Source organism: Talaromyces rugulosus, chromosome IV (assembly GCF_013368755.1).
Source record: "Talaromyces rugulosus chromosome IV, complete sequence".
In the NCBI taxonomy this organism is placed as follows: domain Eukaryota; kingdom Fungi; phylum Ascomycota; class Eurotiomycetes; order Eurotiales; family Trichocomaceae; genus Talaromyces; species Talaromyces rugulosus.
The window spans coordinates 1,584,820-1,606,997 of NC_049564.1; the positions used below are offsets into that span (position 1 = coordinate 1,584,820).

Consider the following 22,178-nt stretch of genomic DNA (forward strand, 5'->3'; position numbering starts at 1 on the left):
TGCACAAATCAATATTACCGAAAAAGACCCACCCAGCGAGATCAACAACTATCTGAAGCAGCTGGTATTTTGTCACTTAGACATGCATGATCAATATCTACACAGGCTTCCAGAAACTCTAACAGAGTATACCGTCCAATTATCATCGTCCCATAGAATGAAATCTGAGTGGTCTGGACGTTTCTAAAACCTCATACTGTGCCTTATGATAAGCCAGCTTACCAACATTGATTCCTGGCAAGATGCAGGTAAACTGCCCCTTCCCTAGCCATGTGCAATGAGGTGTTTCGAGTTCTAACGCTTTCCAAAGGTTGGGACGCTAAGGTGGTCCGTAGTTTCTTAGCTCAAAGGCCATCCGAGCTCAGAACCCCAAGACCAGATTCTGCTATTGGTCTGACCGAATTGTCTCTGCTTAGTGCCCTTGAATTCACTACCTGGAGAGAAAGACCATCCGATGGGACCACCCTCTGCAAACACACGCTCTCGATCCTCGCGCTTCCAAAACCTTTAGTCAGATATTGATAGTTTCGGACGTACAAGTGGGAGCTAACGATTCCAATGATTCTATGAAATAAAAAGTTCAAGTTAGTTATTATCAATGCAGTGTAATTCAAGAAGTGATTTTCCCCCATAAGTAAATGTGTCGTAGACTTCACCTATCTAGAGGGACGTGTATCTAGTATTAGTCAATGGCAGATCATTGTGTGTAAATGATTACTGTCGGGGATACTGGAGTTGTTAACACCGCACGCGCTAATGCAGGTGGCTGACAGCCGCATACGGAAAATAATCTTTTTCGGCCGATTTAATATTATTAATTATCAATGGGCAATATTTTGGTACATGTCAACCTTGGATGCATTGACAAACAACATCGCCACCAATTGCTGTAGCCAGGGATGTGCAGTTGGATGTGTGGTACTTGACGTCACGTCACGCATACATTTCCATCACATTTACATGCTCATCCCAACAACATTGAATCTATCTTGCTTGATCAACCTGGATTGTGGACAAGATACCTACTAGTTACAACTAACCAATTCGAAGTGCAAACCATAACTGCCGAGGAGAAACTTGCAGAGACAAACCCCACACTAGGCTACCTCCTAGCCTACTAGTATGATGGTACTAGCCTCCACCACATTATTAATATACAATACTCAAACCAGCATGTGGGACGGAAACAAGAATGAATATCTGGGAGGCGACATCTGGACTCTTCCTAACGCCGGTCTTATGTCCAGGCCTGCCGGGGTATATATTGCTGGCCTCCTGCATGTGCCGCAGTTGATATGATATAACATACTTCCTACCAACCATACCTACCAAGCTACATACACCAACCTATCTATACTTTTAATCAAACTCAACACAATGGATTTGTTGGTCCCCGCTCCTCCTCCTCCCACCGCGCTGGGCAATCTGCGTGTGCTGTCGTCGACCGCTGCCATCCACGTCTCGCCCCTGGCCCTGGGTGGCATGTCCATCGGCCAGGCATGGGCTGAAGGAATGGGCTCCATGGACAAGGAAGCCTCCTTCAAGCTGCTCGACTACTACTTCGAATCGGGCGGAAACTTCATCGACACGTCCAACAACTACCAAAACGGCGAGTCCGAGGAATGGATTGGCGAGTGGATGGCCAGCCGCAAGAACCGTGATCGCATGGTGATTGCAACCAAATACACCACAGACTACCAAGGATACGCTTGGGGCAAAGGCAAAGCATCCAACCATATGGGAAACCACCGGCGCTCGCTGCACATGAGCGTGCGCGACAGCCTGAAAAAACTACAGACCGACTACATCGACATCCTATACGTGCACTGGTGGGACCACCTCACCTCGATCGAAGAAGTCATGGACTCGCTACACATCTTCGTCCAACAAGGAAAAGTCCTATACCTAGGCATCTCCGACGCGCCGGCCTGGGTCACCTCAGCCGCCAACTATTACGCGCGCGCCCAGGGCAAGACGCCCTTCTCCGTCTACCAGGGGAAATGGAACGTGTTGCTGCGCGATTTTGAGCGCGAGATCCTCCCGATGGCGCGTCATTTTGGTATGGCGCTGTGTCCCTGGGGCGTGCTGGGTAGTGGCAAATTCCAGTCAAAGAAGGATATCGACGAGCGCAAGGCCAACGGCGAGTCGCTACGCACCTTGTTTAGCAATGGCGAGCAGTCCGATGTGGAAGTCAAGCTGTCCGAGGCCCTGGCCAAGGTGGCCGGCGAGCACAATATCGACTCGCTGCAGGCTGTTGCGCTGGCATATGTGCGTGCCAAAGCGCCGCGTGTGTTTCCGCTGGTCGGGGGACGCAAGATTGAGCATTTGAAGGGTAATATCCAGGCTCTGGATATCAACTTGACGCCGCAGCAGGTCGAGTATCTTGAGAGTGTGCAGCAGTTTGAACCGGGCTTCCCGCATAACCTCATTGGGGCTGACCCTAGAGCCACAGGAGTAGTCGGCGGCATCTTGGGCCGTGGAATCAACCTGGTAATGGACAAGCCTGATTATCAGTACGCTTAGATATCAGTTGTGACTGCGAAAACGTTTCATGACTCGTTATGGAAATGTGGAGTAAATATTGGTGATGTATATGTATCGTAAAATCAAGTTATCATTGTCTATAGTCAAAATGAATAAATCTAAACAAAAACCCTGACCTCGCTCTCCTTCATCTTGCCCTCGCTAATCAAGCGCTTGGCCTCCTCGGTGTACGCAGCCTTGACGGCGCCTGCATCAGTACCGGCACTGCCCAGCTTGGAAGCAAGCGCAGCAAGCTCCTCAGGGTTGATCTTGCCCATGACCGCCTCGACGTCGCCGAGAACAGTGTCGATCTGGCCGGCCGAAGCATCACCACCCTCGACAAAGTAGTTGACGTCCTTGACACTGGCCTTGAGAACACGCTTGTTCTTCTTGGCTGCGTTCTTGGCTGCCTCCTTGCTCTTCTTGTTCTGCTCACGCTCCACCTTGGCGGTCTCTTCGGCTTCTTTCTTCTTGCGCTCGTCTTCCAGTCGGGCCTGCTCCTTTTCGTCGGCTAGACGCTTGGCTTCGGCCTCCTTTTCGAGACGCTTCTTGTCCTTTCCGGCGCGCTTGGCTTGACGGAACTTCTTGATACGCTCATCTCCGGCAAGAGCGTCATCGACCAGCTTGCGGAGACGGGCAGTGTCCTCGGTCTTCTTCTTGCGGCGAGCGTTGGCATTCTTGCGCTCGACGTGGCGTTTCTGGTCACGGTTCTCGTTGTCATCAGGAACATCCTCGTCAAGATACTCAAAGGTACGCCAGCTGTCAAAGTTGTACCAGAAGTTATAAAACTCCTCGACGTCTTCTTCGGGGCTGTTTTCATCTCCAATCACAGGAACAGGCTGCTTGTTGGAAAAGCGGCCCTCGGATTTGAACACAGGTCCCCACAGCTTGAAGAATTTGCCCTTTTCGGTCTGTTTCTTGGTAGGAGGCTCGACATCGGCAGCCTCGTCGACAGAGTCGAATTGACGGCGCTTTGTAGGGTCCAAGAGAACCTCGTTGGCCTTTTGGATGCACTTGAAGAAGCTGTCGTTCTCATCGGTCTGGCCCGCAGCGGCTTTCTTGTCGGGGTGGTGGCGGAGGACCTTCTTGCGGTGGGCACGCTTGATCTGTTCGGGGCTGGCCTTGTAGCGGTACTTGCTGAGACCGAGCACAGCGTAGTGGTCTTGGTTCTGTCCATTAATTAGCACGACTGGCGGCATATCAAAGAGCAAATAGTAAACAAACCTTCCAGTCCTTGGCGTCGCGCTGCAGCATCAAAGGGTCCTCGGGCTCGGAGATCTCGTCGTCCTCGTCCTCGTCAACCTTCTTGACGTTCTTCTGCGCCTGGATGCGGTCATCCTCGGAGAAGGTACGGTTGTGGCGTAGCTACTATAGTCAGCATTGATGATCCTTAACAGAAAAAAAAAAAAGGCGAGACAAACCCGTCTGGCATGGGCCAAAAAGTGTGGTCCCACAGGCTCGACATTGCGCTGGGTGGCACTGGACAGAGCAGAAAGAACCTTGAAGTCCTTTTCGGCGCTCCAGCCCTGGGGCAGAGCCGGGAGTGGGATATCGACGGCAGCCATTGTCCTGGTTGACGAGGTTCCTTGAGAAAAAAGGCTGGCGAAGGAGGGGAACTTTTGGGTTAATAATTCCGTCTCACGAAAATTATTTTTCCTGCTGCGGACCCACTTTCCGAGTGGCAGCCAATCAGCGGCTGTGGATTTCGGAAGTGAGTCTCTAAGCCTCCGGGAACGAGACGAGGCGAGGCTTGATCATTCTCAACGCTTGATTCATATATCGACTGCCCTATTTTCGACTACCACAATCAATTACGCAAGCCTGTGCATCTGAGGAAGCAGTCCAGTTCTCAACATGGCCACCCCATCCCTCTCAGCTCTTTCCGCCTACCGACAGGTCCTCCGCGCGACTCGCCTCGCCTTCAGAGGTACATCTTTTCTATCACCATCACAGCGAGCCCAGCTAACAACTCATGAATAAACAACAGACGACTTCAACGTCCTTATCGCCGCCCGCACAGAAGCCCGCAAGCAATTCGACCAACACAAACGCACAGGCATCGACACCCCGATGCAGATCCAACATGCCCTCGAAGCAGCCAGTATCCTGAGACACAATATAGTCCAGGGCGCACGCGATGCCGAGGATCAAAACGGAAAATGGGGTAAGATTCCTTTCTTATTTTCTTTTTTTTTCTTCTCTAATGGTTGTAGAACTCCGGATCCATGACGAGATTGAACGAGGTGACAACGATTCGGTCAAGATTGGGGGAAAGAATGTCAAGCTTCATAAGCCTTGCTCATGATGGACTTGAACCAAGTTTACTTTTCCTCTGTATATATTTACGATTTAATTATTTGGCAAAAGACCCCTGTACTATATCTGAATCAATGCATCTCCATTACTAATTTTAGACTTGACGAGCAAGTGTTATATTCAATACATGACGACATCTAGCACAAAACGCCCGCTTCTCATAATATGCACAAGTTTTCAAAAAAGGAAAACGAAACAAGATACAAATCAGTCCCCAGACATACTAGCATACTGTACATCCCCGCTACCAGGAGGTGGAGCAACTTTATATGTTGGCTTTTCGGCGGGCTCTGTTGTCTGCCCTGGCGCAGCAATGGCTCGCTGACCAGAGTGAGCTCCACGACTGGGACCAGCAGCCTGTCGCCCTTCGCGAGCATTCCGTTTCCGTTCCTCGTCGGCCATACTGTCCAACGGCTTGGGCTTTCCCCATCGCACACGGAGAGGACAGCCCTTGATGACGGCCTTGCCCTGACATTGCTGAGCCGCGGCTTCTGCCGACGCGCGAGTCGCATAGTTTACAAACGCACAATGGGCACGGTGCGAGCAGACGAGTGACCGCATCTGGCCAAATTGGCCAAAGAATGTGCGCACCTCGTGTTCCGGAAGGTCGTCCTCAACACCGGTGACAAAAAGCGAAGTAACCTTGGGGTCGGCAGGCGGTCTGATATCTTCTTCCGACGGCGGGAGTTGAGCCGTAGGAGGGAAAGCACGTCCTCCACGGCCGCCGCCTCGACCGCCACGAGTCGGGCCTCCTCGTCGAGTGTCGCTGGTGCGGATGGGACCCGGTCCGTTGCCGTATGCGCTGCGTCTCGGGGCTTGTTCAGATTGTTGCGATGTGCTTTCTTCTTCTTGTGGTTCTTCGATTCGGCGCGGTTTTCTATAGTATGGCTCGCTGTTGGCCAGTCGCTTGAGCAGCTCGCGAGCCTTTTCGTCCGTCTTTTCATACGCCTCGACGGCGCCGCGGCCTTCTTCGATTTCCTTTTCGTGTTCTTGGGCATAGTATTCTCTGTTAATGCCGCTTTGTGGGCCAGGCGCGACCATCTTCAAGGCGGCATCGCGCACGACGATGGGCAAGCCAAACGACAGATCTAGCATGCAGCACTGACAGCAGTTTTTCAACCGGGCGCATGTCAGACAGATGTTTGTTCTCTTCGTCCGGGCTGTGCGATCGGACTTCCAGCGAAATATCGTAAAGGGTCGCGTGCACTGATACATCGAGTGTTAGTTGCTGCTTGCTGGTATTATCGGAGGGACAAAAAAAAAACTTACAATCTTGCATTCAGCGCCATGGTCTTCTTTGAGCATCTGCACATACGGGTTCTCGGGGAGACAGTTCTCGCAGACGGAGGGAAAATCGGTAGTCTCCCATCCCGACCGATTGAGATCTTGCTTGATCTGAGGCGGCATCGTGGCTGCTGTTGTTCTGGTGGGAAGTTGGTTCGCGAGGGTGGAGAGTGTAAGTGCCAAGCGATGATGATAAATTCCATTAGCCACCGGGCGCCACCACGGCCGGTGTGGCTGGTGCAGCGACAGCGTCACGTGATGCAGTTCTGTCCCGCAGTCACATGCTTTGTGTGGCTGTGCTCCCCGGCGTCCTCGGATCCCGTCACCGCCCGTCATCCCGCCAATCACAGCGCGTATCGCCCCGGATCCCGCGGTCGCCGACGGCGTTCCTGCCTGCGCGCCCGTTCTCCTGATAGGGCTCTGCCGTGCTGCCAGAAATTATTCTTCTCCCCAGCTGTTCCTCTCCCCAATTGCTTTAATACACTCGCATTTTCCCCAGGTCCGAGTCTGTCGCTGTCGAGTCCACTTCCCCATTGTCATTCTTGATTGTGAATTCGTTGTCTTTCAGCTATTCGTTTCGCTTTTTTTTCTTTTTCAATTCCCGCCACTCTACCCCCTTTTTCGCGCCAGTGTTTTTTTTTGTTTCTCAATTGAACAATAATTTCAACCATGTCTGCTTCAAAGCTCGAACAGGAGGATCACGCGCGTGATGCTGCCTTCAACAAGGCCATGCATGGCAAGTCCTCGGGCGCCCAAGGTGGTTTTGCTGCCATGCGCAACAAGGATGAAAAGGCCCACCAGCTGGCTGTCGACGAGTACTTCAAGCACTGGGACAACAAGGCCGCTGCTGTCGAGACAGAAGAGACCCGTGAGGCTCGACGAGCAGAATATGCCACTTTGACCCGACAGTGAGTTCTACTGTGCTTGTACTTTGCCTTTTGTCGCATTCTAACAGTTCCTTAGCTACTACAACCTTGCCACCGATCTCTACGAATACGGATGGGGAAGCTCTTTCCACTTCTGCCGCTTCGCCTACGGTGAGCCCTTCCACCAGGCCATCGCTCGCCATGAACACTACCTTGCCCACGTCATGGGCCTGAAGGAGGGCATGAAGGTCCTCGATGTTGGTTGCGGTGTCGGCGGACCCGCTCGCGAGATTGTCAAATTTTCCGGAGTCAACGTGGTTGGCTTCAACAACAACGACTACCAGATCGAGCGTGCTACTCGGTACGCTGAGCGCGAGGGTCTTTCGGACAAGCTCACCTTCGAGAAGGGCGACTTTATGCAAATGCCCTTCCCGGACAACTCTTTCGATGCCGTTTATGCCATTGAAGCCACTGTGCACGCTCCTAAGTTGGAAGGTGTCTACAGCGAGATTCGCCGAGTCCTCAAGCCTGGCGGTATCTTTGGTGTCTACGAGTGGCTGATGACCGACGAGTACGACAACGAGAACCAAGAGCACCGTGAAATCCGTTTGGGAATTGAGCAGGGCGATGGTATCTCTAACATGGTCAAGATCTCCGAGGGTCTTGACGCCATCAAAGCTGCCGGATTTGAGCTCCTACACCACGAAGATTTGGCGGACCGTGACGACCCTGTCCCATGGTACTATCCTCTTGCTGGAAACTTCAAGCAGATGCAATCAGTATGGGATTTCCCTACCATTGCCCGTATGACCTGGTGGGGTCGTGGACTCGTCCACCGCCTCGTGGGTGCCCTTGAGACCATTCACCTTATGCCCCGTGGCACGCAAAAGACTGCTGACAGTCTTGCCCTGGCTGCCGACTGTCTCGTTGCCGGTGGTGAGAAGAAGCTCTTCACCCCTATGTACCTGATGGTTGGCCGAAACCCAGAATAAACTGGCCGAATCTGTTTCATATCTTCTCTTCACTGCATTAATACCTTTTTTTATTTTATAATCTCTTTTGTTTGATTTACGATTTTGTTTTGTCTTGTCGCCAAAAAAAACGCCTTGCATTCTTGTGAAGTATTTTATTTAGACTCTTTATTTGTCCCTCTCGACAGGTAGTTACGAGAAACTTGGGAATTAATGATGGACCGATGTTCAAGATTCAATATCTTCCTACCTAAATGTATTATTACCGATACAACTTATTCACATAGCATTATGTTGTTGCGAGGTGCATCAATTGGATGGGATTACATGTAGTGTTAGATGAATTCATAGGCCTCTTTATGTAATTGGACCTTGTCACCCTTGATGTTGAATATGGATTCGTTCTTTTCTTTATTCTAGATAATCCTCAAAGTCGATAAATTTGATAGTATCAACCCCGGATGAGCTATGTACTTATCCCTCCTCTCCCCTCCCCTCAATTCTTCCCATTGGGGTCATTCCCACACAAAATGCTACCCCAATATCACAGCCCCCTTAAAACTTGAGTAAGAACTCAATAAGGGGCGTGATTACGAACGGTAATCCTTGTATAACCGCTAACTTCGTCTGCATTATCCCAATACACTTGCCAAACTCCCTTCACGTCTGTCTCCTTGATGTAGAAGTATTGGTTAAGTTGACCGGTACTGTCTTCATACGAGGCATAGGTCTCGTAGAATGTCCACCTGTCAGTTACTGCGCCAGAGGGTGTTGTTTTACTACCAGTGAAACCAATCGGCTGCGGGCTCGTGGCGTTCGGGATAACATAAAGTAGGGTGTTGTCGGGGATTGTCACGCCATCTGTCAATGCATTGGCAGACAAGGCTCCAGGGTTGGCGGAGAAGCTAACTATATCAAGGGTCAACAACATTGAAACAAATTATATATGTATGTATAAAGGAAGGTACGTACAAGTCACATTAGTGATGACAGAGCCAGTCCAAGCAGACGAGTCACCATAGTATGCAAAACCTATAGATATCACATTTGAGTCAGAGAATAAGAATTGAATATCAATCAATACTGGACTCTACTCACCATCGGCATAGAAGAGGTTTACAGAACGGCCCTTTGAAGACGGGATATCATAACTGTTGAGGGGAGCATCGACCCACTTCGCAACTGGATCCTGTCCGTCAACTGGCTGCGATATGGCGTTTTTGGCAAGCAAAAACGCGCCAAAGAGAGTAGGAGAGATCTTCATGGTGAATAGTGATCAGAGTTCTTATGTAGAATACTGGTAGTATTTTTTGTTTCCCGAAAGGTTGGCAGGGTTTGATTCAAAATATTTGTGGGACCTGTCACTCCTTTTATATATATGATATTCGATTTTCTACATGTATGAAATTTAATCATGCCGAGAATTCCCTCTGAAGTTACACTGGCTCATGGCTGGCCCCCAAAAAATTGTCGAAAAGGATCTAGTCTCATGATGCAAAAGGGTACTATATGGCGCTGCCTGCGTATAAGCAAGCCAGGTTGGATTATGTTTGACTTGGCATGATTATATAATCCACAAGGGGTTGGCGATTTGTTCCTTATACCAAAGTATTTGAGGCGGCTGAGTTTGACGAGATCGTCAACGCTTATCCTGAAGCTGATTAGCTACCGGTTACATGGTAGAATATAATAAGGACTTTTTGTCCTAATAGGCCTGCCGCCGTAATATACATCCGGATGGCGTCAACTGGTGAACTTTCAACCACCGGAACATTGAATTTTACCACAAAAGATGCAAGCTGTAGGAAGAGATTGATAATGATACAGCCTCATAATATCGTGGGTTTATAATTTATATTGAAAATACAGTAATTCTCACATCTATGAGTCTAAACCAGTCGATTTTCAACAGCGTGACGTGCATTCGTGTTTAACTTGATGCGCCACGCTACAGGTGCATGTACGCTACATATGTACAGAATGGTGCTAGGACAAATATATACCCTTATCAATTGATGAATCACAAGCTTTGTCTTGGCATGTAGTAGTGCCGACGTCAGCAACTATAATCTTCAAGCGCCGATTAATTATATAGTGCCCCAGACGCGCTTAATTGATTGATAGTGCTAATGGCTGGCCAAGTCTAGACCTGTTCCAGCCTTCTAGTGAATGGATGATAAGCCACATATATAGAAGGTGTATTGTTTCTAAATCTCGTACACACAAGTTGACGTTGCAGGCAAGAAAAAGAACTATATGATACATATAGAGCTAGTACAGCTAAACTTCTATTCTTTAAATTTTAAAATAAGGCTAATTACTAGTTCTAATTGTGCCGTCATCGGGATTAAATCTTCTCGACGCACATCTCGCGTTCTGTCCGAGTTTTCATCGTTGGCTGCGCGCAAGTACTGACGTCGTGCTTTTAACGCTCTCCAGTCTAACCGAGTCAGAAAGTTGTAAACGACTGCCACGAGGTATTCTGCCGAGCAAGTTCTGTATTGGGGTTGTCAGATAGAGTTGAAAAATGGTGGATACGTGGTTTAAATACCCTTACCGAATCCTACAGAATCTTTATGATCCCTTACTAACCTATGTTATCTACAAATAAAAGCAACTTTAATATATCTTGTCTGTTGCTACTAGTACAATCTTAGTTTTGGCCCTTTTGATGCTGAGCATATACTAATTTGAGTACAGAGTACGGATTTGTATACAGTACAGTACTTGGAAATTAAATACGTGGGATCAATGTCATTGTGGGTGGCGGAGTACTGCATTAGAATTAGATGGCCATTGGCTAGTCACCTGTGCACATGTGTGATTGATCTACTAGAAGTGAAGCAAATCCAGCAAATGTCCTGCTAGGCTGTGTGTTGACTGGGTGGTTAGACCACGAACGAACATAACGTCAAGCTCTCCGATCTATCCTCTTCATACCACTCAATACCAAACTCGTCGTCCAACCATGCAACCCCCCCCTCCTTGCCTTTTGCTTCTGGCATGAAAGAACACACATACATAACTTGAGTTAAATCAGTTGCATAACGAGTCTATTTTTAATTTGTTATACATTTAGTGCTGGATAGCGACAACGTGCTTGCAAGTAAATTTACATAGTGACTGGGTGGCAAATTATTATTATTACACAGGCTAGCTACGTGGTATCAAGGAATTTCATAGTGGCAATATTATGACCGCTGGTCAACTGAACCCCCCACGTGTAGCCCAACGAAGCTGGCGTTGTCTGGCTGCGAAGCCTCATTAATAATCAGGGAGCTGGCTGGCTAGAATCGTGGAGCACTGTGAATACGTATATAGTCTCCGGGGTTCGTATTCTTAATACAGGGTTCAGGGCGTGTTCCCAGCCTTGCCCAGAATAGTACGCCGTAAGTGCATGGTGGTGAACAAATAATACATGGCCAACTACCAGAACCACCACTAAGGGGCGCCTTTAAGGTTTTGGTAAACTTCGGATAGACAGCAGAAGCTTCCAATGTTTTTTATGATTATTTGTATATTCCGTATAAATATGCGTATGGTGGTCCGCGCTAAATGCTGTACACCCAGTGTGTACAGAATTTGGCGTCACCCTTGGTAGTCGACCCACCAGAATGAATCGTTTCCGGCAAATCCGTTGGGTGGGTGGGCACTGTGCGAGCTGCTGATCTTATTTCCTCTTTCTGAATATTGTAGTATTATCGCTTTGCAAGAAATACTACTATTCAGAAAAGGAAAAGTGCCTCGGGCAAAGATACACTATTAATAGAAAGAAGAAATCTGGCAGATTTCTTTGTGGGGATTGGTGCGTGTATCAATCCCCTTTATTAATACCCCACATGCAGCTATACAGATTTTATATAACTTCACATAGAAACTTAGTCTTTTAATTTCAATACTAGTAAAGTAGATATTCAATACTTATTAATGTATAAAAAAAGAACATAAGATCTAACTAGATAAATCCTACTAGCTAGCTGCTGAATCACTTCTATGCACATATTGAAAAGAAATTTAATGTTGTGCACCGAAAACAGGAGCATTTGGCGGGGACACCCGAAACAGCTGCGTTCGGTGGGGCACCCGAAAAGGGCACCAGAAAGGGGACACTGGCATGGTTAGTGTCCTTTTAAATTTGTAATAAAGCCTCCAAGACTATACTCTCGACTAGAGGCGTACGTTGCACCAACCGGTTTAGTCAAGCTGTGCTGGCGTTGGAACTTGGAAGCATATGTACTAATTACACAAAATATATAGTAAAAAGCTCAGAGATATTTACAAACTGCCTCTATATTAAATATACTGATGACCTGGCTTGATTTATGAGCTGAAAGCCAAGGCAGGGAAGCGGGCACCCTATAAAACTAAGATATGCAGGATTTTTAAGCAGGAAGTAATTTGGCACAATAGTACACGGTTCGGGTGTCGGAATCGAGCCCTGTGAGGAATGATTATACGCTCGATTTCGATATCGATTTCGAACACTATTTCGAAGTCAGGCGGATATTCCATGGCAAGACTGTCCGACTAGTCGGACAGTTCGGACATACTGACATAAGCAAGAATGTACTTAACATTTGATACTGATTGTTATGGGTGCCTGGGGCATCACTATAGGGCTCTAAACTTCTACGTATTAGTACTATTTTTTTAACCTTTTTGTTGTCTCTCTCATTATAATCTAATAGACTAAAACCCGTGTATCCTACTTCTACTTTGGGTAGGCACTGGGCACCAGCTCAACATGGATTTTTGAAACCCCATACAAAATTACGAGCACTATATTGTGGCACATAAACACCAAAGACCCGTGGAGCAAAGAATTCATATATATATATATATATAACCCCACCCCCCAAGCCTCACTAATCTGTGCGCGCAGGCCTGCAGGCCACCCTGCAAGCTTCCTCAGTACGTTGTCAACCCCTCCCTATATAGCCTCACTAACCAGCTTGCAGGCTTCTTATAAGCTTCCTAAGTATGTTATCATTTCCTATATAGTCTCAGCTTAGAAATCCATAAAAATACATAGCTCTAGCCAGAAAGGGAATAGTCTATTCAAAGCTAGTCCAGAAAAGGAAAAAAGCAGCTTTTACAGTTGTGTGGCGTTTAACAGCCAATAAGGGCATTTTAATTTATGGCTCCGTATAAATAATTGTAATAGTGGAGCTTCGCTCCACGATATAATATAATAATTTCTAAAAACAATTAGAATAAACCATCTATTTACTTGATATTTCAATATTAATAAGAATTAATAAGATGCTGAAAAGTTAACGTAATCCACACCCGAGCGGCCACCACAAGCGAGCGGCCACTTCGGCCCGGAAATACGCTCTATATGAATTTCAAATCTCAATTTCTAACCTAAAATAATAATTATATATGAAAAATTAATTACTGGTGCGATTAGGACATCTGGTTATTTTATGCCCTGTAATGCCACACCTATTATAGCGAAATTAACGTTGTACAGGTGGTTAAGAGACTGGAAGCTCAGGCTCAGCTGGGGCAGTAGTAATAGTTTAAGATATCTTAACCCGACTTTGTATAAGTGCTTGAGCCTTTTCTCTAGTAATTCTTTACTTATAGGATATTTGCTTTCTAGACTGTTGATATTTTTGCTTCTCCTTCTCATATGCAGCCCATAAATTATGATTTTCTTTTCGTATAAGTAGAAGATTATTTACAGTCATTTCATAAGCTTTTAATATCTGGATAATCGCTTTATTAATAACTTTAGATAGACTTCTTGTACGCTGGCTTATATGTCTTTTAATCATAGTCAATTGATGCTTAAATTGATGTGGATTTTGAGGTGTTTATAAGCATGATGATTGGGTATTGCTTGATCGATTTAGAAGAGGTGTTGGAGTCTTTAATTAAATAGTAAGTTGCTGATATACTTAATCTAGATCAAATAGTACTAATCTAGATGCTCTGAAGCCATTCTGAATAGTGTCAGCTTTATATACCATTATATGCGCCTCTGGAAATATAGTAAGAAAGTTGATTTTGTTAATATGGTTGAATCCAAGCCTTATCCACTATTCAACAAGCCGTCTATATTGTCGCTTTAAAACTGTAAAATAGCTAACATCAAGAGGCTGTAAAAGATGTAAAGAATATGGTAGTATATAAACTGGAATAATATTGTTCTTAGTATAGATTTGGTCAAATTTAGTAGTTAAATGACTTCTATGGCCATCAAGAATCAATATTCGATATCTTCCTATTATACAGCTATTAATAAGAGGAATGAAGTGATTAATAAGCTAATTTATTCCAATCTTATCTGTGGTCTATCTATTGTCGCTAATATTGATTCTTTAATTATTTAGAAGAGTCTTAAACCAGCTTTCTTAAGAGTATTTTGTTGCTTTGAAAATCATGTACGAAGATAGAGCCTATCTAATAGAATTAACTGTCTTAATTACAGTTACCTATTCTCGATTACTAGGTTGTAATAGATATGGTCGACTATATTAATTACTTCCTGTAATAACCTTTGCAGTTACATAAAGACCTATAGCAAAGCTAGTCTTATTAAAATTGTAAATATCTTCTGGTAAGATACTATATTCTAATATAACCTCTTGTATACTGTCAAAATATTCTTGGATTATCTTTAGATCTTTATATTTAGCACGCTCGTAGTTATATCTCTGGGAATATCGCGATTTGAGCTCTGAGCGACGTTGAACTAGGTTGTATATTTAATTCTCTTTAACTTGTTAATTTCTATATTAAGAAAGAAGATAATTAGCTATTTCTCGTATAAGAGTAGGCTAGGGAGGTAGTTCTCGTTTATCTAGATCTAATATCCATTTAATAAGCAATTCCTCCTTAAATTGGGATAATTTATATCTATTGGTATGTGTTTAAGATCTTTCTTGAGTACCATGTAATCTGCGCCGGAACGTTGTATGTGGAATATTATAAATCTTTGCCGCTTGTCCAATATTCGAGATATTTTGATTTTATAAATCGGATATAGCTAATAAGATTCGGCCTTCTTGATTGACTGAATTTCTTTGATTTTTATTGCGAATTGGTGGCATATTGACGCGTTGAACTGTGTGGACTTGTAATGCGACGCGTTTTGGAAGGGAAGTGGCCGCTCGCTTGTGGTGGCCGCTCGGGTGTGGATTACGTTATACAAAATATTGATTATATAATTTTGTATGGGGTTTCAAAAATCCACATTGAGCTGGTGCCCAGTGCCCATGCACATGCACATGCACATGCAAAGCGGAGCGGTGTGAACATGCAAAGAGAGTACGGGGGTGATGGGTGGGTGCATGCTGAGACGCGCCTTGAGCAGTACCGTACTACCGTAAAAGGCAGGGGTCGGGCTTGCTCAATCTTAGGCTATGCCCCATTAGGCAAGGAGCCGTGGCAAATAATCTGATATCGCCTCGTAATTGAGTTCCGGAAACACGGGGGGGCTCATGCAAGATGTGAAAATACATAAACAAAGGGCACCTAGCCATATTAATTTCCCATGTACATTGCCCAAAACTAAACCGCAAAGCGGATGCAGCATTTTCAATACCGCTGGCAAGGCTGTCAAAATTAAACTATAAAAAGACTTCATCCCCAACGTTCTTCGCCATGACTACAGTCTACAATTCCTGCTTACAAGCAGACCAAAATGGCCGATAAGCTTCAAGCACCCTCGAAAGCCTCAAAGCGACCAACAAACCCCGTCACCTGTCCAGATTGCGGCTCAACATTCAGTAGAGAGCCTGACCTGAAACGACACATAATGCACAAAGTTGCATGTCCTGTCGAAAACTGCCACAAGTCATTCCGCAGCGACAAGGGCAATGAATTTATGAGACATGTGGAAAAGGAGCACCCCAGACTTGACTATGGAAGCTGCCACAAATATTTCCAGAGTGAGATACCTAGCTGGCGGCGGGAATACTATCATGCTAAATCAAGACCACAGCGCAGAAAGACGTATCCCTTCCATTGCCTGGCCTGTGCATACCAGGAGGCCCCGAAAGAACCACTGCTGAGCTTCACGTTGTCCAGACACCAGCACCCCTATTTCAGTCTTCGGTCATGCCAATGCACGATGGATCTGTCTACGGCGCCAACCTCAGCTACGCCCACAGCCCATCGAGGAACAAGCACAATGAAGCTTTGCAGTCCTCTGGGTTCCATATCCCGCCAAGCTGGCAAAATCCAATGGCCAACGTGCCGTCTTTGAACATCGAAGATCCCAATTTCGGAGCCTACATGTTTGATCCATCGTTGGCAGGTACTTACCACAACCAGTACCCCCCCTCACCGGCAGATTCTACGCTTCACGGAGCCCAAGTAAGCCAATTAAACTGGCTATAGTGTTACTACACATGGATTTCAAGCTCCAAGTTGAACAGTACTAGGCTCACTGCATTTCGGTTATTTTATGTATCTGATTTCTTTTAAGTGTTTCTCTTCTCGACCCCATTCGTTCCTCGTTTTTCCCCCTTCTTTTTCTTTTTCCATATACCGCAAGGTATACATTCCGGAGACTTTCATCTATGGAAGGTTCATGAAAGCGTATAAGATAGTTGAATGAATAGAAACTATATACAAATTGCACTACTATTATAAATGAATATTTATGTTGAAACCCCCTTTACGCCCAAAACAAAGAATCTTAACCCCCCTACATCCCCTCAATTACAGACCATTAGCCTAGTATGCGAATTGGCGATAGGCTTGCACGAGGCCTGACCAACCGCCTGGGTTGTTGTATTCTCTCGGGTTGGACTTCCCATCCAGCACCATCACGTCCGACGACTTGGTGCTGATAGAATACCAGACCAAGTTCTGCGGATTATTAGTCACACGCATCATGTTAGTCTGGCAAATCCCATTCGCACAGGGAGTATTGTAGAGTCCATTCCACTGCCCCTCAAAAAACGCCCACGCCGCGGAACCATAGAGCATGATATTGCTTCCAGCATCCACGTTTGCGGCGAGTGCAGACCGACAGAGCTGGTCTGTTTTTCCGCACCAAGAAAAGTCTGGATCGTTGTACTGGCTCGACACGCCCCATGGTGCCGCCGCAGTCTCCACCGCGCCGAGACCTTGCATGTATGGGGTTTCGCTTTGCATCATCCCGGCATACACGTTGGACGACGAGTGGAAGTTGTATTGATACAGCCAGTTGTGCTCAGAGCTCGTACCCACCAGCCATGTGGGTTTAGTTGACTCTACAAGAATACCCCGGCCGGTGGAGACAATGATAGGCGATGGCCCGCCGTCTAGGTTATGGTCTGCTGTCCAACCCCAGTGATTCTCGACATATGAGGACGAGGAAGAAGTGATATGCATCAGCATAAATGCAGCCATGCAGTAACGGGCGTCCTGGTTTGTGCAACTGCTCGAAATAGTAGTGTCTGCGGTGCCACCAACAGTGGTCAGACTGTTCCAGATTCCTACATCGCCTGGTTGGTTTCCGGCCATGTTGACTTCGACAACAATAGCCCCTGGAAGGACTTCTGCTACTGTGAAGCGCATGTACTGGATTTCAGCAACGCCAACATCGCCCTGGTTCCCAACTTTGACGACTGGGCGGGGGTTGGCAGAGTCGGTGAAAGCGGACCCTGCTCCTGACAGTACCGACCAACCCTCGCCCACAATACGACTGCCAGGGGGAACGACCAAGGTGTCTCTCAGAATGTATACTCCAAAGGGGAAGTAAGAGATGCGGCAGTTGGCGGCATTATCACGCAGGATAGCATTCAAGTTAGCCGAGTCATCCGTTTTGCCATCTCCATGAACCGGGTGTTCAGATACAGTTTTGACGTTGACGACCTGACTAGCAGGGGCGTTTGCATAATTAGGTTGTTTTCGTGTGAAATACTTCCCATCACTACCCAAAAGCACAGTTGGACGTAAAGTACCCAGGTAACCACCAGCCTGGAAGACGCCAGGGATGTGATTACCGAAGAACCAGGTATCAATGTGTGACTGTCCGCCGAGCACGGTTGTGCCGTTGCTCGTGACAGCAAGCGGATTCGTGCCCTCGCTAGTATGGTTCTCAATAATAATCTGACTGTTTCGCGGCCCAGACGCGTTGGAGGAATCGTGGAATTTCACGAGGGTGCCAGTGTTGGTTGACGTGGAATCGAGGATGACCATTGAACCGAGTGAATTTTTGGTCATATCTATACCGAGACCACAGGAATCAAATGTTGCTCCTTGGAGAACAACAGTAAAGCCTCCTGTGCCGGCGAACCCGGTGCGACAGCCCTTGAATGTTATGTTCTTGAAATTGACCTGCTGGTTCGAGTTTTGAATACCGATGCCACCGCCATTAATAGTCTAAACAGGTTAGAAAATTACTTCGAAAATAATTCAAAAGAACAACATACCACGTCTGTAACGGCAATAGTCGAGCCGCCGTTAATATGAATGCCAATATGCCCAAGGGAGCCTTGCGGCATGTTAACATCAACGTTTGTCAGGGCACATCCCTGAGCAATACCCCATTGCAAGGCAGTGAACGTGGCCGACGCGTCTAAGCTAGTTGTATCAAGAATGACATCTTTCAAAGCAATCATAAATGTCGTTTCCGGGTGACCAGCTGCAGGATCCTGGCCGTTGATCAGAGTAGAGCCGACAAAGTCGGAACTGGCTTTGATCACAGGCCTGTTCAACGGATCTCCTACAATAATTGTGCCCACTCGGATGTCAAGAGTGCCACCAAGAGTATACACGCCACCAGGCAAGAACACTTCGGCTGGCATATAAGTGACTCCTCTTCCCTCCCGAGATCCGCCCTGACCATCGGAATTGATTGCGTTCTGTAGCGCAGCAGTCTGGTTCCCGCTGCCATCATTCTTAGCACCGTAATCCAGGGCATTTCGATGAACAGGATATGCAGAATTTCCCTGGACAAAGGGCGCGTATCCACGGCCGGGTCCAGTATGATCTTGCGTTTCCAACCAGTACTTTGCAGGTGCTTGGCTTGGAGTGGGATTGGCACAGAAGTTTCCGCCGGGGGTGGAAGGGCTGCCGGATGTGCTAGTAGTCGAGGTGGTTACACTTACAGCTGTGCTGCTGCTGCTACTGCTGCTGCTAGTCACAGCGTCTCCATTTTGTGAGTCTAGGTTGCTGCTCTGACCCCCTTTCGTGTCTGGCGTAGGTGTTGGAGAAGCCTGTGTTGGAGAAGCAGGCGTTGGAGAAGCCGATGTTACAGGAGGGACTGCAGGCGGCTGCGTAGTCGAGGTCGCCGGCTGAGTCGTTGTTGACGTGGGCTGATATGTATGCGGAAAGATCAAAGGCAAGATAGCTCCTGCGAGAGCAGAAATCCTGTGAGTTTGTTAGTACGATCGTAAATCGTTTGGGTGAGTTGGAAAACATACGGCTTCGGTGGGAGATCTAACAGCCCTTGGTCAGACGCAAACAGCTGTGTCGGTTCTGGTAGAGGAAACGGAAGCAAAGTTGCTCCAGCTGTAGAGGCAAAAGCCACCCAAGACCATTCTATATACATGGCTACTATTAACGAAATCCCAACGTCGCAGGGATGAGGAGGGAGAAGAGAGCCTCGACACAGAACAAAGCTGGATAGAAAACCTCTGCTCCTTGAAGGATGAAGAAAAAAGAATATTAAAACTTAGTGCAAGACAGTTGTCTGGTCTGGCTCATTCACGTCGCGTTCTCGACAGGACGGGCTAGAGAAACTTGCCTATTTAGGAAATGCCAATACACTGCCCGTGTTCTGGCATGCCTTGGCAGGAATGTGTCCTAGCGCGCAGACGTGTAATACACTGCATAGTAGAAATATGAAACAGGTCCACATTCTAACCTATCTTATTATTCACAACTATTGTCAGTTAGCCACTGTCTTTAATTTTTACTCCTGCGCTTCGGCCCGTAAGTAGGCATCTGCAATACTGTTAGGCTCAATATTGCCATGACTGCCAAGATGAAATGCTGAGCCGGTCGAAATACTTGGGATATATGAGCCACTTTTCTAAACTTTAACACAATGTCTTTGTTTTAGTTGGTTTTCGAATTTGACAAGGGCTTTATCAAAACGAAAACCATCCGTGATCCACTGCCAAACTCAGTCGAATAATATTTTGCTAGTAATAATGATGGTAATTTTCTAGCGAGTTGCAAAGGATTTAAAACAAAAAAATTTCATCAAGGGTTGACAATCTTCTTTGCCTCCTTCCATCATCGAGCGCTATTCCACACGGTGTAGAGCTTATCTCGAGCTTTCAACTTATCATGACGAAGCACAACTGTAAAAAAGAATGACAAATAATTCGAATTTAATTGCCATCGAATGATTCGTAAGATGGAAACTATTTCGATAAAAACTGCTACATCCAATACACGCACTTCAAGGCGGATGCCGCGAAGGGGCTGGACCATAAGCTCCCTTAGACGGGATGGATATCCCTAAAATCTATTTACGAAGGGGCTTCCATATATACTTTTCTTTGCGCTGTTTAGTCTACATTTTAATATTCAAATCTTTAATCACGACATAATTTTCTTCAAATAACGGCATAATAAACTTACAATTTTACACCATGAAAAAAATCTTCAAAAAAGTCACTGTTAGTTTCCTGATTGGCGCGGCCTTGGCTGCTCCTATCTCCTTTGGAAATTCTCTGAATAATAGAGCAATCGATGCTATTGCATCTTCGTTGGCCGCTACAAACACACTGGATGACAACGATGGGGTCGGAAATGGCGTTGATACGTACACTGCTTATTCCGGAGACGGGTCGACTGCTGCTGGCTGGCCTTCATATTCTCAGTGGTACGTTTAGTTTGTGAATATTTACATTCGAGAGACTTGAAACTAAAAAACATACTAGGGAGTCTTTTGAGAATATGTGGACGAATAACAAGCCCGTTATTTCCCAATCCTGCACCCAATTTGGCCAGGAAAATCCGTCAGAGCAAGAAATGAATGACCTCCACGATTCCATTCAGCAGGTGGCGACTGAAACCAAGGTCGACCACCGCTACATTCTGGCTATTATTATGCAAGAGTCAAAAGGTTGCGTCCGTGTCCCAACGACAAACGTGGTTGTTAGCAACCCTGGCCTGATGCAGGATCACGGCGGAACTGGCACCTGTGCCGGAATGAATCCATGTCCGAAAGACAACATTGTGCAAATGATCCATGACGGAGCAGCAGGTACTGCAGGTGGAGATGGTTTGGCATCTTTACTTGGCGACTCTGTGACATCTTCTCTGCAGGATGATGTCGCACAAGGCTACTATAGGGCTGCTCGTGCATATAATTCTGGCTCTGTGGCGTCCTCTGGTCAACTACAGGATGGGATAGCTACTCACTGCTATGCATCTGATATTGCTAACCGGCTTGTAGGCTGGGTTAAAGCGCAGCATAATTGTCCATTTGATAATAATTCTTAGAAATTAGTTCACGTTGAATCATTCGATAAAGCATAGTATGGTAACTTTTCATTTTCTTTCTTTCTTTTTTTTAACTGATGAAGATCTTAATTTATATACAAATATTCAAAGTTTCAATGTTGTCTTCGATGTTGTTCGAGTTGATGGGTAGTTCTAGATGTCAATGTTGACATATATGCAAAATGGCTTTTCTGAGCGATTTCAATTTTTGAAATTACTCACCCAAACCTTGCTGGATTTAGCCAGGGTTTAATTAATTATAATTAACTCTTCGCGCTATTACTCAATCCTAACTTTATTAGAATTAAGCATAATAATAGTACAGAGAGATAAATTAACTTTTTTTATAATCTAGTTTTTTTTATACTTATAAGATAATATTTATTAATACAGCCTTCTATTTATATATAATAGAAATAAAATTTCTATAAAATAATCTGAAAACCTTTTATTATATTTACTTAGAGATGCTCACAGGTCCTGTTTTCAAGCTGAAAAATCACGTAATTTTACATTAGGGTTAGGGCTCTATACAGTTATAAGTACAAACTTTTTATTTTATTTTTCAGGTTAAAAACAGGACCTGTGAGCATCTCAATTTCCAACTGCAATATTTAGCAGATGTATATTTAATCTAACTATTGTTATAGGTTTCTTAGTATAAATATAGTTATTTTATTACTTATAAATAGTATGATTCTATAATATTCTAGTCCTAATAGTTTAGTTAATGTGTGTAGCTTTTCTGAGTGTGGGTTCTGCTCTAGTCTTATGCTAAGTGTAACAGAGAAGATCTTTACTCTTGGCTTTTTAT

The 22,178-nt window shown here is 45.8% G+C and overlaps 9 protein-coding genes across 9 annotated transcripts; 5 read left to right on the top strand and 4 right to left on the bottom strand.

Annotated features, from left to right (window-relative positions):
* Positions 1-1,377: 1,377 nt before the first annotated feature.
* TRUGW13939_07332 (uncharacterized protein) lies at positions 1,378-2,523 on the top strand (the record flags this gene model as incomplete). Its single annotated transcript, XM_035490473.1, has 1 exon — positions 1,378-2,523. The coding sequence occupies one exon, from the start codon at positions 1,378-1,380 to the stop codon at positions 2,521-2,523; it is 1,146 nt and encodes a 381-aa protein (XP_035346366.1).
* A 119-nt stretch (positions 2,524-2,642) lies between these two features.
* Positions 2,643-4,088, bottom strand: TRUGW13939_07333 (uncharacterized protein; the record flags this gene model as incomplete). The annotated part of the gene is made up of 3 exons (XM_035490474.1): positions 2,643-3,692; positions 3,748-3,888; positions 3,945-4,088. 3 exons carry the CDS (start codon positions 4,086-4,088, stop codon positions 2,643-2,645), a joined length of 1,335 nt encoding a protein of 444 aa, XP_035346367.1.
* A 289-nt stretch (positions 4,089-4,377) lies between these two features.
* TRUGW13939_07334 (uncharacterized protein) lies at positions 4,378-4,828 on the top strand (the record flags this gene model as incomplete). The annotated part of the gene is made up of 3 exons (XM_035490475.1): positions 4,378-4,450; positions 4,511-4,687; positions 4,737-4,828. The coding sequence occupies 3 exons, from the start codon at positions 4,378-4,380 to the stop codon at positions 4,826-4,828; spliced, it is 342 nt and encodes a 113-aa protein (XP_035346368.1).
* A 218-nt stretch (positions 4,829-5,046) lies between these two features.
* On the bottom strand, positions 5,047-6,246 carry TRUGW13939_07335 (uncharacterized protein; the record flags this gene model as incomplete). Its single annotated transcript, XM_035490476.1, has 2 exons — positions 5,047-6,045; positions 6,109-6,246. 2 exons carry the CDS (start codon positions 6,244-6,246, stop codon positions 5,047-5,049), a joined length of 1,137 nt encoding a protein of 378 aa, XP_035346369.1.
* A 546-nt stretch (positions 6,247-6,792) lies between these two features.
* Positions 6,793-7,981, top strand: TRUGW13939_07336 (uncharacterized protein; the record flags this gene model as incomplete). The annotated part of the gene is made up of 2 exons (XM_035490477.1): positions 6,793-7,031; positions 7,087-7,981. The coding sequence occupies 2 exons, from the start codon at positions 6,793-6,795 to the stop codon at positions 7,979-7,981; spliced, it is 1,134 nt and encodes a 377-aa protein (XP_035346370.1).
* A 553-nt stretch (positions 7,982-8,534) lies between these two features.
* On the bottom strand, positions 8,535-9,224 carry TRUGW13939_07337 (uncharacterized protein; the record flags this gene model as incomplete). The annotated part of the gene is made up of 3 exons (XM_035490478.1): positions 8,535-8,869; positions 8,933-8,992; positions 9,059-9,224. The coding sequence occupies 3 exons, from the start codon at positions 9,222-9,224 to the stop codon at positions 8,535-8,537; spliced, it is 561 nt and encodes a 186-aa protein (XP_035346371.1).
* A 6,390-nt stretch (positions 9,225-15,614) lies between these two features.
* On the top strand, positions 15,615-16,312 carry TRUGW13939_07338 (uncharacterized protein; the record flags this gene model as incomplete). Its single annotated transcript, XM_035490479.1, has 2 exons — positions 15,615-15,861; positions 15,915-16,312. 2 exons carry the CDS (start codon positions 15,615-15,617, stop codon positions 16,310-16,312), a joined length of 645 nt encoding a protein of 214 aa, XP_035346372.1.
* Positions 16,313-16,651: 339 nt separating this feature from the next.
* Positions 16,652-19,457, bottom strand: TRUGW13939_07339 (uncharacterized protein; the record flags this gene model as incomplete). The annotated part of the gene is made up of 3 exons (XM_035490480.1): positions 16,652-18,286; positions 18,337-19,276; positions 19,330-19,457. 3 exons carry the CDS (start codon positions 19,455-19,457, stop codon positions 16,652-16,654), a joined length of 2,703 nt encoding a protein of 900 aa, XP_035346373.1.
* Positions 19,458-20,508: 1,051 nt separating this feature from the next.
* Positions 20,509-21,364, top strand: TRUGW13939_07340 (uncharacterized protein; the record flags this gene model as incomplete). Its single annotated transcript, XM_035490481.1, has 2 exons — positions 20,509-20,741; positions 20,800-21,364. 2 exons carry the CDS (start codon positions 20,509-20,511, stop codon positions 21,362-21,364), a joined length of 798 nt encoding a protein of 265 aa, XP_035346374.1.
* Between the last annotated feature and the right edge of the window lie 814 nt (positions 21,365-22,178).